The sequence below is a fragment of the Pteropus vampyrus genome, unplaced genomic scaffold (genome assembly GCF_000151845.1).
Source record: "Pteropus vampyrus isolate Shadow unplaced genomic scaffold, Pvam_2.0 Scaffold334, whole genome shotgun sequence".
Lineage (NCBI taxonomy): Eukaryota > Metazoa > Chordata > Mammalia > Chiroptera > Pteropodidae > Pteropus > Pteropus vampyrus.
In genome coordinates, this window is record NW_011889115.1 from 453,523 (window position 1) to 470,677 (window position 17,155).

At 44.9% G+C, this 17,155-nt stretch overlaps 1 protein-coding gene across 1 annotated transcript in view; it reads right to left on the bottom strand.

Moving 5' to 3' along the window:
* The window catches only part of OTOG (otogelin), a 75,810-nt gene that overhangs the window by 32,667 nt on the left and 25,988 nt on the right, over positions 1-17,155 (bottom strand). Inside the window, exons 25-32 of the mRNA XM_011378213.1 lie at positions 10,501-10,608; positions 8,487-8,625; positions 6,617-6,751; positions 6,178-6,324; positions 5,766-5,885; positions 3,775-3,891; positions 2,998-3,154; positions 448-474 (exon numbers count right to left, since the gene is read on the bottom strand). Of these exons, the coding sequence (XP_011376515.1) occupies positions 448-474; positions 2,998-3,154; positions 3,775-3,891; positions 5,766-5,885; positions 6,178-6,324; positions 6,617-6,751; positions 8,487-8,625; positions 10,501-10,608 (950 nt within the window). The remainder of the gene's footprint in view (positions 1-447; positions 475-2,997; positions 3,155-3,774; positions 3,892-5,765; positions 5,886-6,177; positions 6,325-6,616; positions 6,752-8,486; positions 8,626-10,500; positions 10,609-17,155) is intronic.

The following is a 17,155-nucleotide window of genomic DNA, read 5'->3' on the forward strand; positions in this document are numbered from 1 at the left end:
ACTAAATTTGACGATGGCTCTGACAGGCTGAGCCACACCATTCTCAGGAAAAGTTTGCAATTGCCTTTGCCAACTCAAAACTTCAGTAAACCCAAGACGACTTTCTGTGGGCCTGATGAGCTAGATTATGAAGGCCATAGATGGCACGTTGGAGCAAATGGGGTTTTTCCTGCCTGGCGAAGCTGCCCTGGGTGAGCACAATTTCTGGGAAGCTGGTCTGGCCTGGGCTCCCAACAGAGGCTTCCGGAGCTGGTAGGGACAGAGTTCTAGGAATCCCTGGGCCGTGCACTGTCAGGGCTCTCTCTGCATGATGAGGTTCCTCCTGCCCCCATGTATGGCTCTTCCAGGGCCAGAAAGGGCCTCAGGATGGCCGATGCTGTTGTGACACCAGGACAAGGCTGGCAGGGCCCCAGCTCCCAAGGCTCCACTTTGGGAGGACAGGCTTACCTTTGTTAAAGAAGTCACAGTCATACGCTGAAAGAGAGAGAACAGAGACTTCTTGAGAAGCATGGAACAGATGGACAAAGCCAAGGCCCCGAGCATCCCATCTTTCCCTCCTTCCCCAAGGGCCAGACCTGGCCTAACTCCTAAACTCCAAGATTCAGGCGTGGTCATTGGATTCAGATGTCTTAAGGCGTAGGAAATACAGTGGCTCCTCTCTGTGCCCCCAGCACAAAGCTCAAAGCCTGGCCCAAAGTGAATGAGTGAATGAATGAATGAATGAATGAATGAATATTGGGCAGAAGGGTGTGTTTTGTGTGGCACCAAAGGGCAAGATTAAAATCGAGGGATGGAAGTTCCAATTGGAAATGTTGTGGAAGGTCCTAGAAGAATGCAAGCACAAAATAGAAGTCAGCCTTCCAAGAGTCTTGGTGGAATGGGACCGGGACGAGGGGCCTTCACGACCTAAGGCTTGTTCAGGCCCCTGCGGCAGTTTCCCTCAGGCTCTGACGAGGTCCTCCAAGCGTGTGCTCAGCGCGCCCTCTAGTGGCCAAACTCAGCAACACAGCCTGTTCCTCTGGGGCCTCACTTAGTCCCTTGCTGGGGACCTTGCAAGGGGCACCTAAGTCCAGGAACAAGGTGATGAGAAACCAGTCGGGTAGATCTGGGATAAAGGCTGATGCTGGGCCTCTACATTCACAGGCATGGTCTGAAGAGAGCCACCAACTCCGCCCCATGCTCCAAATTCCATGATCCACACAATTCCTTTGCATTTGACATTGTCCCCTGGAAAGAGCACTAGGAGTCATTGGCCTACTGTGTGGTTATGGGCAAATGCCCTCCTTTATAAGATGGGACCACCACTTGTATCTGCCCCCACAGACTTTCGAAGCCTGGACTAGGATAAGGCAAGTGCTCACCTCAGGTGCAAAATTTAAGAGGGCATCAAAAATCTTGGTAATCAAGATATATAATATTTTAATCCAATATTTTTTAATTTCAAAATTAATGCAAAATATCCATGATGAATAAAATATGAAAATTTAAAAATAAAGATAGGATCAGTGACACTGCTTTGCCGAGCCGTATTGGAGCCTGAGGCAAAAGGAAAATCAATAATATTGATCCTGTCATTACTTAAAACGTTCACATTTTGTTCATCAAAGTTATTTTGTAATAGTTTTGATTTTTTAAAGATACTGTCTTAAAATATGAGTTATGTTGATTACTGAGTTCTCCTGGTGCCCTGTTCAATCTTATGCCGCATAAGGGCCTCACTTGCCTCGCCCTAGTCCTGGCACTGAATAGTAAATGAGTTAATCCGCGGAAGGCACGGGGCCTGGCATACAACGGATCCTCGTTAAATGTATGTTCCCTCCTCCTTCCTGAAGGAGTCTGTATCAGAGAAGTAGAGGGAGAAGCAGACTACATGAGGCAGGGCATCCATGGTAAAAGGGTCTCACAGAAAAATGGGCAGAAAAAGGGCAAATGAAAGGCAAATTCTGTTCCATCTTCTTGAAGTCATCCTGCCTGAAGCACCCGGGGCTCAGGACATGCCATGTCCCCACGAAAAATGAGAGCAACCTTAGCAATCGCACAGAGCGCCGCGCCAAGCACTTTACATGTGTTATCTCGTTTAAATCCCACAGCACCCTGCAAGGTAGGTATAGTTCTCCTAACCCCCCAATTACAACTCAGAGTGTAAGCAGCATGTCCCAGGGTACCCTACTTGGTGGAGCTTGGGTCAGAACCCAAACAGGGCGGCCCCAGAGCCTGTGTGATAACTACTGCACACCAAAGGGAGGCAAACTTGCACCAGGAAGATCATTGATATGCAGGAAAAAATAATAATTAGTTAATAATTTAAATTTCTGTTTTATTTCATCTTTTAAATATTTACTTTCATAATACACATTTACAGATATGTATTACAAAATAATACATATATTCTAATAATAGTATATATGCATATGTATGTGTACTCGACATATGTTTACTTGGTAAGAGTGTGCAACCAAAGGTATTTGCAGATCACCACTGCCCTAAATGTACTGATACCCTGTGCTGCCTCTGACAGCATGTCTCAGCTGACAAAAGGCTTTGACATTCACTATCTCATTTGGTCCTCACAATAAACCTGGTGGGACAGGTCTATTCTTATTTTTCAGATGAGAAAATTGAACCCCAGAGAGGCTGGAGTGACTTGTTGAAGGTCAGATAGCTCACCAGTGGCAGCTCTGGGGCTGGAACCCCAGGCTCCTGACTCCTCCATCAAAGTTAAGAGCACAGGTTTGCAGCCAGATTATATGGGGATGAGCCCTGGTATTACTACTAACCTGTGTGACCTTGAACATATTACTTAATCTCTCTCCCTCTAACCTGTTTCTCCAACTATAAAACAGGAATAGTCCTACTTCACAGAGTAGTTGTAAGAATTCAATGAATGATACACATAGCATTCAGTAAATGCAAGCTCGTCAGAGTGATGGTACCTCACAGGCTGGCCCACAGAAGGGGTCCTACTCTCCCCATCAGATGACTGGTCTAGACACTTACGGCAGATGCGCGGTGTCCGCCAGTCGATGGCTACCCCATGCTGGCAGCACTGGTGGGCATAGGCGGACACACTGGCACAAAAACACTCACAGTCACCACCCCGGCTGCACCCACATGTATCCGTCAGGCAGTTTGAGTAAAACCAAGTGACATCGACCTAGAAGAGGTCAGAAGTCAGAAGTCAGAGGACAGATCCTGAATATTAGCGCTGCAGCTTCCTAACTGATGCCAGTCAGCCTCAGGGAGTAGCAAAAACATAAAGGGACCACAAGATGGGATGAAGCTGCGGCCTCAGCTCTTGGATCCAGGGATGGAAGGTGTGGCTGAGGAATAGACATGGGGATGAACTGCCAGCCAGGCCCAGAGACAGCCAAGGTCAATCTGACAGCAGCCTTTGAGGCCCTGGAGGGTGCCGTGCCGAGCTGAGTGCCAGCTATCCTCTGTCTCCACTGAGGGCAGAACAGGCAACAGGCCGATTCCACAGCATGAGGGGTTTAGGATCACTATTTGGAAGAAATTCCTGACCTGGAGGAAAAGCCAGACTGAGACAGGCTTGAAAGGGCACAGAAGCTGTGTTTGTCTGACTGTCTGTCCCAGGTCATCTGGGGGAACAGAACAGACTCGCCTGAGCATGCTGGAGGCAGGGGAATGGCAGAGATGAATCTCCCCTCTAGACCTGGGGTGTCTCTTCCAGGCATGATGGAGGGGGCGGTCTGAGAGCAGAAGGGATCCTGGGGCGGGGTTGCTCAGGAGTGCCTGAGGCTGGGGTCCACTCACCACAGGATGGCAGGTCTCAAACACCTCACTGAGCAGGATGCTGCACTCCTTTTTGGCAAATGGTTCTCGGAGAGGATTCAGCACACACGTGTCCTGGGGATCGAGGCTGTCTGGGCACTGAGGGGCAAAGGCAGGACTGTCAACCTCTCTACCTGCCAAATGGTCATTGCCCGATATGGTGAACAGACTCTTAGAGCAGCCCCCTGATCTCTACCTCCTGGTGTTTATGTCCTTGTATAATCCCTTCCCCTTGAGTGTGGGAGAGGGACCTAGCTAAGACTTGCTTTAGACCAACAAGAAGATGGCAAAGGTGATGGATGTACATGGTTGCGTTATATAATTTGCAGAGCCCATCTTGCTGGAGTCTCTCCCTTGCTGGCTGTGAAGAAGTAAGCAGACATGTTGGAGAAACTCACATGGCAGGAATGGTGGGTGGTCTCTAGGAGGTGAGGGTCACCTCTGGCCAACAGTCAGAAAAAAACCAGAAGTCTTCAGCTCTACAGTTACAAGGAACTGAACACTGCCAATGACCAAATCACTGGGTGGGGAAGCAGATCCTTCCCCACTGACTCTTCAAATGAAAGCCCAGCCCTAGCTGACAGTTTGACTATAGCCTGTGGTACCCTAAGCAGAGGACCAAGTCAAGCTGTACCCTGACTCCTGACCCACAGAAACTGTGAGATAGGTGATACATGTGGGTGGTTGAGGGCCGCTGAGTCTGTGATAACGTTGCTACACAGCTACAGAGAACTAATGCAGATCTCCCTGACGTCTGCCGAACCTCCTCCCTCAGGCCTACATTTTCACTGGAGTCTCCCAGGGCATGCCCGAGGGGATTAGCTAGTGAGAGAAACAGCAGTGGAGGGGTGTTAAAGGAGGGGAGCAATAAAGGTTAGTGACCCACTCAGCTTCTCTAGAATAAGTGTGAGTACACTTTTCTGAGGCCCTGAGAACAGCCTTGTCCCACCTCAGGATTAAATCGAGCTCCTGGCCGTAACTAAAAAGCTCCCTCGATCCCGGTCTACATAGGCTCATCTCCGTCTACTCCCCAACAGAGAATTAGGGACCTCCGATCCCTCAGTCCAGGAAAGGCAAATATGTAACACTCATGTCAACACTCTCTGCTGCTGCCCCCGTAGCAGACCTAACTAACCAATCACAGTTCTCCTTCCAGCTGAGTCTGAAACAAGTCTTGGATATTACTTAACACAGCTTCCCAGGCAGCAGCTTCTGACTGATCAGAGTTGTCACATGAGATGAAATCTATTCACCATCTATCTCCTGGCACAGCCCCTTCACTTCACAGAGGACCAGAGAAGATGTGACTTACTCAGGGTCACCCAATAAGTCAACGGATGATCCAAGATAAGAACCGAGGTCTTCTGCTCTCAGTTCAGTGCTCACAGCTTAGAAGATTCAGTCAGACATCTCTCAGATCTTTGGGACGCCCTGACTCATTTCTGCCTCTGTCCATGTTGTCCTCCCTCTCAGAGGTTTTCTCTCTGATACTTTCAGCCTTCCAAATATGGCCTATCTTTTAAGTATCTCACTAGTCCCACCTCCTCCAGAAAGCCTTCTCTGATTGTCTCAACCCACATGGTCTCTCCTCAGTGCTAGACCTAGTGCCAGGCACTAGGGGCACTGGGGGCACAGAAATGGGTAAGATGGTCATGCTTCAATCAACCTCGCCTTCCTGCTAGGTGGCCACCTCTCCTAGGACAGAGATTTTGTCTCCTTCCCAGTCCCTGCCCTCCCCGCAGAGCCTGGTCCAGGGCAGGTGTGCAGCCTGGTTTGTGAGAGGGAATGGTGTGCATCCTTGGGTCATAGGACAGTCTAGGGCTGGAGATGCCGGCTCGGAGGCTGAGAGGGCAGTGGCAGTTGCAGGAGCAGCTTCATACCAATGTCCCTCTTCCCTGACCTGGGCCCGGTTCTCTCAGTGCCCGCCAGGGCCCGTGTGGGTGAGGGAGTGAGTCAGTTGGGGGAGGCTTTACCTCGACGGCAGCCCAACTGCTGCCAAACTCCTGCGGGTTAGTTAACTCTAAGTTCTCCGGGGTCCTCATCTCATTGATGGTTTTTAAATCAAAGTTCCCACAGAGTCCTCCCAGCTGGCCCTAAAAGAAGAGGGGACACCACGATCAGCTGCAGGCTCTCAAGGGGTGAACCATGGGCAGAGGGGTTGCCATGAGCACATGAGTCTGTCATGAACCCAGAAGCAACTCCTGGAGTCACAGTGTGAAGAGAAATAGGAGAAGGGTTGGAGGAGAAGGGACACAAAGTGGGGTGGGGGAGGACAGGACGGAAGGTATGATGCTCCTGGCTCCTCAGTGAGGGTACAGCTCACCCAAAGACACCCATTGGGTTGGCTCAACCCCCGGCGGGAGCAGAGGGTCCCTTGAGGATTACCTGCCACTGCGGCCCAGCCTGGATGTGCACTGTGGTCCTCTGGTCCCATAAAAGGGTGATGTGCTCCCATGGGAAATGCACTAGTGTGAAAAACCCTGCTTGCCATGTGTGGACCTCCTGCTTTTCATCCAGGAAGCTCTCAGGACTCTAGAGGGACAGAGATGCTCATTCCTGAGGTCCAAGTGTTCCCCAACACCTGGATCGGCTGGGCCTGGCTGGGGGTTGGCAGCCCCAGGACCTCACCAACTCGTCTACCTCTCTCATACACTGACATTGACTTCTGTGTTCCTGACCCTGGCCAAAGAATTTAATCCGGGCTGCTGACTCAATGGCTCCAAGAGAAATTGCTATGGTAAAGAAACCAGTCCACACTCCTTTTGCCCTCAGCCCCCATTAACCTGCAAATTATCTATACAACTTCACCTGTACCGGGCCTTACAGGATTTCCTGAGTCGTCATCAAAGATGATGAATGAGTTCCCAACATTGATGGAAATAAATTTCCTGCAGATGATGCCAGAACTGTAGCAGTTTACGTTTTCTACAATCACAGAGAAGCTGAAATTCGATGTGCTCTAAGGAAAACACAAGTCAGTTTAGTAAAACCAGGAGACAAGAGATCCTGCTGAGAGGCACAGAGGTAGAGGGACACAGATTCTAGTTTTCAATCTACTTCTACTTATTTCCTATGTGACTCTGGGCAACTTTAGTTCTCTGAAGCTCAGTTTCTTTTTTGGGTACCTAGTACAGTGTTTAGCATGTAGTGACTCTCCAAAGCATATCTGATGAATGAATGAATGAATGAATGAATGAATGAATGTATAATAGGGATGAATGGTGTTGACAGGGGTGTGGGGGAAGGGGCATTGTCTTACATATGATGATAATAGTAGTATAAGCCTTTTGGAGGGCAATTTGTAGGCAGTGAACAATGTATTACACGTACATAACTTTTTATAACAATTCCACTTCTAAGAGTCTAGAGATACATCCACAAAAGTATTCACTGAGCATTTGAATATTTGCAACAATCTATATGTCCATCAATGGGGGAATAATCAAAACTGAGCACATCCTTTCTGTAGAATTCTACAAAAAGAAGAAAGAAACAAGTATGTACTGACTATGTAAGATAATGTCCAAGGTATAATATTAAGTGAAAAAAGCAAATTGCAGAAACCTCGCCATAAAAACTAAACAAAGTGTGTGTGTGTGTGTGTGTGTGTGTGTGTGTGTGTGGTGTGTGTGGTGTGTGTGTGTGTGTGTCTGTGTCTGTCTGTGTGCCTGCCCGCCTGTCTCATGGAAAATGATCTTGCAGGATTTATACCTGACTTAAAAACAGGGAATGGGAGTAGAAGAGATGTGAAGGGGAATATTTGTTTTTAATATATGCTTCTATGTTGTTTTAAATGTTAGTGAAGAGCATGCATTATCTTTGAAATTTAAAAAATAAAATAAAATTGGGTCAATAATTTTTGTCTTGCGGAATTATTAAAATTATGTAAAAGAGCCCAGTACAATGCCTCCCCCAAAGATAGGACTCATTCCATTAAAGGTCTGTCGTTGTTGTGGTTGTTGTTGTTGTTACTATTATATAATGAGATAGGCCCTTAGCAAAACCAAGGTTCCCTGGATATTTCTCTGGCACTTTTCCACTTGCCCCATTGGTACCCTTTTCTCCTGGAGGGGATCCTGCCCCAACTGTGCCTCCCACATCACCATTCCTCTTCCTCCTGGTGAGCTGCAGGCTTTAACATGTGACTCCTTAAACACACCAACTCTCCAGTTAGAGTTCTTGGTTCAGATCTGACCCAAGCTCTGCGACTGCCTAGCTGTGTGACCTTGGGCAAGATAACCAACTTCGCTAAGTCCAAGTTGCTACTTCTATCACATGGGGTCAATAAACTCTATCTCCTAGGGTTGCTGTGAGAATTAAGTAAAATAATCCACAAAAATGGCTCAGTAGACCACCAGGCATATAATAAAAGCTCAAAAAGCATTAGCTCTTGCCACAGACAGAAAAAACATGGGGACTCAAAGGGACAAGGTTATAACGGTGAGTGGACAGGCAGTGGGGTATTTTATGACTAGTAAGCTCTGTCCAGCCCCTAAGTTGCTCCTCAGCACTTCTTCCCACCTCTAGATAGCCATATTCAGGGCTTAGATCCCCCATCCACCAAATTATGCTTCAGACTGGAGTCCAGAGCATCACCATGCTAGCCTAACAGGTCCTCAGCCTCAGCTGCTCTGGGTCAGTTACTATTATATAATGAGATAGGCCCTTATCCTACCTCACAGTCAGGAGCTCACCTTGACCAAGTGCACTTTGCATGCGCCCACGAAGTCAAATGGGAGCCCATCAAAGGTGCGGTAATGTCGGTCGCCGTAGGCCGTGCAGGTAGAGGCACAGGGGTGGAGAGCACACTGGAACGAGCCTCGCCGGCACATGCTGAAACACAGCACCCAGGCCCACGTGCGGGGCAGAGCCCCACCCCCACTCTGATTATCCTTGACAAAGACACTGTCTACTGAGCCCTCACTGTGTGCCCCTGGGCAGAGGGTCAACAAACATCAGCCTCTGCGGAAGCTGGAGGGTGAGATTGTGGGTCCCTGTTTTATGCAGAAGTCAGCCATTGGAGCACACGTGGCTGTGCACACACACATGTGCACATACTCATTAAGGTGAGAGGAACCTCTAAGTCTAGGAAAACTTCCTCGGCCTACAAGAGACAGAGTTTAGGAGAGCTGAGTGGCTGGCAAGGGCTCCTACAGCACACACTTATCTCTGAAATATCAGACCAGGAGCCGATACACCCAGCCTGACCTAAAGCTACTTTACACAGGATCTTGTGCCCAGCCCGATCCCTTTGGACTGTCACCGGAATGTGATGTGGGACCAGGACAGGACATGGGTTCCACTGGGTGGGGGGCTCCACTGGAATAAGCTGAGACATCCTGATCCTGTTTCCTTCTCCTCCCCATCTTAGCCCCATTATTCTAAGCTAATGAGTTTTGGTCATTGTCCAAAGAGTTGCAGGAACCAGAGCTGGGACGATTCTTTGCCTGGGGCAGTGGCAGGGCTGCCTTGGTCCTGCAGACACATCTAAAGCTGGAGGAGCACTGGGATGCTCAGAGCCCCGGAAAACCCATGCCGGGCCCTCTGCAGGGGAGCAAGAGCATGAGAGGAATATCAGGGAGCTCCATGTGCCCTTCAGAGATGCTCTCTGTGCCAGGAACCTCTGAGGGCATCTGCAGAGGTGGCCACAGTAGGAGCTGCCTAGCCTGGGAGACATGGGTTGAGAGGCCTCATTGATTGTAGGGGTAGTTGTAAGGCCTTTGGAGGGGTAATTAGGGGAATCTCAACACTGAAATGATTTACAAGGCTGGGAAGACTCTCAGCAGAGGACAGGTAGAGATTAAGAAAATAAGTTGCTTAAAAATGAGTCCCCATAGACACCTCTAGGAGCTAAGCTTTTGAAAGGCAAGTTAATGTGAGTTAGGCCCAGCAGCAGTGGAAGCCTGGGGAGCTGTTTAGAAGGTTAAGTCTCCACCCATTTCCTATCTTCTGTTGCTTGGCCCAGTGCAGGCCCTACAAAACTGGTCTTCTGTTTGTTTCCATAGAATCCAATCGATGTGGATCTACACCCACATATGTATACTTACATTATTTATGTACATATCTCATGCAAATATATTCACATATACACTCACTCACTTACATATTTAGGCATGTACATATTCATAGGAAAACACAAATGCACATTTACACATATATGTTTGTGCACATGCAAATGCAAATTGTATACCCAATGCATACACATTCACACTCTTTACACATACATGTTCCCACATACTAAATAGATACATATGCTCACAACTATATATAAACACACCTATATAGCTATATAAATTTATAATTGTATGTATTCCCTAACATATTCATGTTTATAAATGCCCACCTATTCATATACATGTGCGTGCGTATACGTTCATGCCATCTGTGCATTTTGGATTTGTGCCCACATTTGCACAGTCACATAAATATGCAAACACACTATCATGGTTACAGGTATGCATATATACACATTCCGATACATGTCTGAACAAATTCACATTCATGTAAATACTCACAAAAAAATCCCCCCAAATTATTTTTATGCATATACTTGCATATGTATGCAAACCCCTACATAGCACACAAATATATAACATGAATATGCACATGGGGGAAGGAAGAATGCTAGACTGTGTTCACGATGCATCCCATATCCATCCTCCGCCCCTTCCCCAACAAAAGCAGAGCCTGTATGGAGCCCTCACTTACCAGGTGTGGCAGGGAGACATGACTTGGTCCCCAGGGAAATACTCCTTCCCCTTCCAAGTGCACGGGCACTCCTCTGGCAGGAAACATGCATCCCCATGTCTGAGTAGGCTGTAAGCACACAGCAAGCAGGTGGTCAGTAGAGCACCCTTCTCATATCTGCCATCTGTGGAGGTCCCTGCATCCACGTGGATACCTGGTGGGTGCAGCATTTACCCTAAAAGAGGTTGACCATGTACCCTTTACCATACTGATTAATGGGGTTTACCCTAAAAGAGGTTGATCATGTACCCTTTACCATACTGATTAATGGGGTTCAGAGGTACTTTAGTAACTGGAAATACCAGACAGAGACTTGACCCAACTTAAAAGTCTCTGCCATCCACCAGGAAGCAAGGCTCAGCTACAACAGCCACATCCTCCCTGACCAGGCAAGATGACAGTTGTCCCTTAGGCACTAGCTGTGTACTAATAAACAGACCACGGATGTGGGCATTGACCCTCTTACTCATATGGCTCATGGAACAACCAGTAGATCTGCACTAAAAGAAATGTTAAAGGAAGTTTTTCAGGAAGATACAAACCCAGCTCCACATGAAGGAATGAAGAGTTGATAAATATAAAAAAATTATTTCTTAATTATTTTAAGATGTAACTGAGCACTGAGAGCAAGATTAATGTCAGTGAATTGTGGAGTTTATAACATATGTAGAAGTAAAATGTATGACAATAATAGTATAAAAGATAAGAAGGAAGTAAATGAAAGTACACTGTTGTAAGTATTCTACATGAAGAGGTCAAATATTAATTCATGGTAGATTGTGATAAAGGAAAGATACATATTGTAATCTCTTAAAAACTGCAAAAAAAAAACAAACAAACTCAAGATATATAGTTAAAAAGTAATAAAAGAGATAAAATAGAATACTAAAAAATGCTAAACCCAAAAGAAGGTAGAAAAGGAAAAAAAACCCAACAAAGAATGATAGGACAAACAGATAATAACAAGATGGTAGTATTAAATCCAATCAAATTACATTAAATACTAATGCATAAACCATCCAATTAAAAGGGAGAAACTGTAACATCAGCTAAAAAAGCAAGACCCAATTATATTTTGCTTACAAAAGACATAACTGAAATACGAAGGCACAGATAAGTTAAAAGTAAAATGACAGGAAAAAATAGCATGCAAACAACAGTAGTAAAAAAGATGAAGTGGCTATATTAACATCAGACAAAGAAAACTTCAAGACAAGTAGCGTTAACAGCAATAAGGAGGAATATTTCATGATAATAAAAGAGTCAGTTTATCAGTGGGTATGTACCATGTCATAGAGCTTCAAAAACAGAAGCAAAAACTCACAAAACTAAAAGGAGAGAGACAAAATCACAATTATAGTTGAAGATTTGAATACTTCACTCCATTGATGATAAAACAAATAGGCAAAAAAAAAAAAAATCATCAAAGATGTAGAAAATTTGAACAACTCTAACAATGCTCTACCCCAATTAACAATTAAAGAATTCTCTATCCAATAATAGCAGAATGCACATTATTTTTATGCATACATGTGAAATTCATCAAGAAAACTATATTCTGTACCATAAAAAAAACCAGTAAGTTTCGAAGCCTCGAAATCATACAAAGTATATTCTCTGACCACAATGAAAGTAAATTGGAAACCAAAACAAACAGATATAAAGAAAATCTCCAAATATTCCAAAATTTAGTAACATTTCTAAATAAACCATAGATCAAAGACAAAATCACGGAGGAAATTAAAAAATATTACAACTAAAATAATGAAAACACTTTGCATCAATATTTGTAGAGTGCAGCTAAAGGAATGCTTACAGGGAAATTTTTAGCTTTAAACGTTTATATTAGAAAATAAGAAACGATTACAATAAAATATCTGAACTAGAACAGAAGACCAAATTAAATCCAAAGTAAGTATTAAGAAGGAAATAATAAAGATAAGAGCAGAAATCGGTGAAATAGAAAACAGAAAAACAACAGAGAAAATCAATGAAACAGTAAAATTGACAACCTGGCTAGACTAGATAATAAAAAAAAAGAAAGAAAGAAAAGAAAAGAAATGATTCAAATTACCAATATCAGGAACAAAGAGGACACAGCACTGCAGATCCTACAGATTACAAGAAAAATAGGGGAATATTTGTACAATGTTAAGCCAATAAGTTTGACGACTTAGATGTAATGGACCAAAAAAACCAAACCAAAACATCAAATACTTATGAATAAATTCAGTAACAAATGTGCAAAAACCTCTATGTGAAAACTGTGAAACATGGCCGAAAGAAATTCAAGAAGACCCAATGAAATGGAGTGATAATACCATAGTTATGCATTGGAAGACTCACTAGGGCGAAGATGTCAGTTCTCCCCAAATTCATCTATAAATTCAACATAATCCCAACCACAGTCCCAGGGGCTTTTTGTAGAAATTGACAAGCTGATTCTAAACTTACACGGAAATGCAAAGACCTAGAAATGCCAAGAAACTTTGATAAAGAACAAAGTTGGAGCACTATCACTTTATGATTTCAAGACTTACTATAAAACTTCAGAAATCAAGACAGTGTGACATTGGCCTAAAGATAGACAAATAGATCAATGGAATCAAATAGAGAGTCCTAAAATAGACATACATTTATAGTCAATTGATTTTTCACAAAGGTGTCAAAACAATTCAATAGGGAAAAGAAGTCTTTTTTTTTTTTTAATGGGGCTAGAACCACTGGATATGTTAGAAAAATAAAATAAAATAAAACAACTCCATTTTATAACACATACAAAATACAGTAATTTTAGATAGATTTCAGACTCCAGTGTAAAAGTTAAAATTGTAAAGCTCCCAGAGGAAAGCATAAAAGCATGTCTTTGCAACCTTACAGTTGGCAAAAATTTCCTAAGATGGGACAAAGCACTAATCATAAAGGAAAAAATGATGAATTAGACATCATGAAAATTTAAAACTTCTGCTTATCAGAAGTCCTTAGACATATTAAGACATATTAAGTAAATAAACAGGCAAACCACAGACTGGAGGAAAATATTTGTAATACATATATCTGACAAAGGACTTGCATTCAGAATATATAAAGAACTACAACTCAATAAAAACAAACAAATAAAAAATAGGCAAAAGACGAATGGACGTCACAAAGGAAGATATACAAAAAGCGCATGAAAAAGTACTGATCATTAGTCATTAAGGAAATACAAATTAAAACCATAATGATATGACTATGTTCTCACTAAAATAACAAAAATGAAGAAGACTGAAAACATCAAGTGTTAGTGAGGCTGTGTTGCAGCCAAAATTCTCATGCAGTGAGAGTGTAAAATCGTACAAACGCTTTGGAAGGTAGTTTGGCAGTTTCTTATACAGTTAAACATAAATCTACCCTAAGATCCAATTCCACGCTGACATGTTCCTCCAAGAGAAAGACACAGTGGCCTTATTCAAAATAGCCCCAAACTGGAAACAACCTAAATAGCCATCAACATTTGAATGAATAAAGGAATTACTGTATATTCATACAATGGGATACTACTGAGCAATAAAAAGAAACAAACCACTGGAAAATGCAACAATGTGGATCAATCTCAAAAACATAGCTAAGGGAAAGAAGCCAGCTTGAACAGGCAGAGGCCATCTATGCTAACATGAAGAACTGTGCTGGAGGCGGGGTGGGGGTCGGAGGGTGGGGGGAGGAACCACCTGGGGAAAGGCATAGGGCGTGAGGGAATTTTTTGAGGTGACAGACATGTTCTATATCTTGAGAGGGGTGTGGGTTACAAGAGAGTATAAATTTGTCAAAGCTTAGCAAACAGTATACTTAGACTCTGCATTTCACTGGATATAAATTATGGCTCTTTTAAAAAATATTCAAAGGGAAAAAAACTCCAAAAGCAAGTTGGAAGCTTCATATTTAAGGACTCCAAAAGCAAGTTGGAAGCTTCGTATTTAAGGACACCTACTATTTTGCTTGGGAACCCCCAAAATATCAGTTTCTCTAGTTTTTTTTCTCTTGGCACAATCAATTTTCAAAAGAACTCTTTTTTTCTTTTCTTTTTTTAAATCTCTGGCCTGGGAGGCAAAACCTTAGATGCCACCAACCTGGGAACCACGCTGGATAAGATGGCTGGAGTCCCAGTAGGCTTTCACTTAATCTCTCAGTTTTCACTCTGCACCTCATCCCTCCTAGTGCCCCTAAGTGTCTGATTTGGTTTCTCTAGAAACTCTCACCACATTTCTCTGGCTGGACGGGGCTAGGGCATGAGGAGGGAGGGTGTTCACTGCTCCTTACACAGACTTGCGATTCATCCTCCTGTCTCCCTCCCACCACCCCGAACTTCTGAGATGCCTGGAGCCTGCTGCTCCCAAAGTTGTCAACATGATATAGGTTGTTCTTCTGGGTCTGCAAGCATCAGCCGTCAACCTCTACTCTGCAAGGTCAGTTTCTACACATCTAACCTCATTTCTTCTTTAAAAACTGTTGACCCATCTTGTGCTACTGTCATCTTACTATTGTTCTCTTTGTCCCTGGAGATTTATACTTTATTCCATTGCCAACGTTTCACTGTGATTGTGGGAGGAAGAAGAAGAAAAAAAGAAAGAGCATGTGATTAATACCCTATGTTTTTCCTGAAGCCGCTTCACCTTTCTAAGCCTCTGTTTCTTTATGTGTAAAACGGAAATAATGATATCTTCCTCTCAAGGTTATTATGAGAATTTAATTATAGACCTGGGCACACTGCCTAACACCTAGTAGATACACAATAATATTGGTTTCTTGTCCTTCCTTTCCCAATAATTGCATCAGACACCGGCAGTGGGCTGGCTCACTGCCTTCCACCTTCAGGCCCAGGCCCTGTCTCTCGCTGCTTTCTTAGAGGTCTCCCCTGCCACCCACCTTCCATCACTCCCTTCTTGCCCTCTGCAGACCTGCCTGCATCCCTGAGCACCTGCTGTGTGTTCACCACAGAGGAGAGGAGTATACAAAGATTTGGAGCTCTGGCCTTTGTTCTCAGAGTGCCCTCAATCTGTGGAGCATACTTTCCTTACTTTTTAAGGGACCATTTCATCCCATGATCCTCTCAGAGGACATTTGCAAATGCATGGGATCCAAATGAGAGAAGACGATGCTGTCTGCTCACATAGAGTGCTTGCTCTGTGCCAGTATACAGATGAGGAAACTGAGGCTCAGAGAAGTTAACTAACTCATCCAATAAGTGGTGAAATCAGTATTCAAGCCTGGCTCGAGTCTGTGCTCATAATCACTGTGTTAGACTGCCTAGTGGCCCCAGGGCTCTTGGCTCAGCATTCAGATACAAAGAAATCTGTGGCCCACAGGACCCCGCAGTTGCCCAGAGTCCTTTGCAGCAATACACAACACCCTGAGATTCTTAGAAACACTGTGGAGAGGAGCAGGGGGACCCTTCACGGTGGGTGTCACCACCCTCAATTCACAGATGAGCAAACCGAGGCTCAGAAAAACTGAGCGGCTCATCCGATGTCACATAGCTGTGACAAACATTAAGCTTTCTGGACTGTGGATGTTCTTGGCACAGCACCAGGACCTGGATTGAACTTTGCAAGGCCTGGAGCAGAGCAGGGGGATCCAGGTACTGCCCTGCTCAGGCCAGTCCTGCAAACAGCCCGCAGGGCCTTACAGACAAGAAAACTGATGCCCAAGGGGCCATGTAACTTGTCAAAGGTCACCCAGCCTATTGGAAATCTTCACATCCTATCCTACCCTTTGGAGCCTGGGGATTGAAAAGGGAACTCCACTCTGCTTTTGGGAGCTTTTGAGTTAAATTAACCCCTAATGCTGGAGAGTGTTTTAGAGCCCTGCTATTCAAAGTATGGTCCCCGGACCAGCAGCACCAGCACCAAATGGGAGCCTGTCAGAAATGCAGAGTCTCAGGTGGAGGCTCGGGTGCATGTTAGCATTTGGAGGAGTATAGCCTTAGAGACCCCAAAGCACCTTCATGAAAGGGATCTCACTGAATCCTCCATTCCCCAGTCCCCTCAGGGAGGGATCCATCAGCCCTCATTTTACGGATAAGCACTTGCTCAGAGAGGTCGCACGGTGAGTCACTGGTGGAACCCAGCCCAGCTCTCCTGTTACAGTCCACCTTGCCTCTGTGGTCTCGCCACCACGCTTTCTTTACAGTGAATGACCCTCAGTTTCTGACCCCCGAGGCCTTAGGCCAAGCGGCAGACTCGTGTACACCAGGACAGTGCTGCAAAAGGCCTTCAGTGACAGACACTCTTTACAAGCTCCTCTGAGGCCTAAGTGGCAGCAGGCGGTAATTAAGCTTAGGATCCTGTGCAGGTTCTTGAGGCCTCATGAGGCTTTCTTGTGGATGCCCTTGCCTGGGAAGGAGCAGGCTCACGATCCACACTATGCCCTCTGTGTAGGGGACCAGTCCTTGGGCCTCACAAAGCCAGCATGCTCTGATCAATGGGCAGGGTTCGGAGCAAGCAGAGCTGGGTTTGAGGCGTGGCTCCTAGGCCATACCATTTCTCTTTATCTTACCCCTGGCCTCAGTTTCTTGACCTGCAAAATGGGAAAAAACAATATTTCCCTCCTTTCTTCCACGGATGCTCTGAGATTGAAG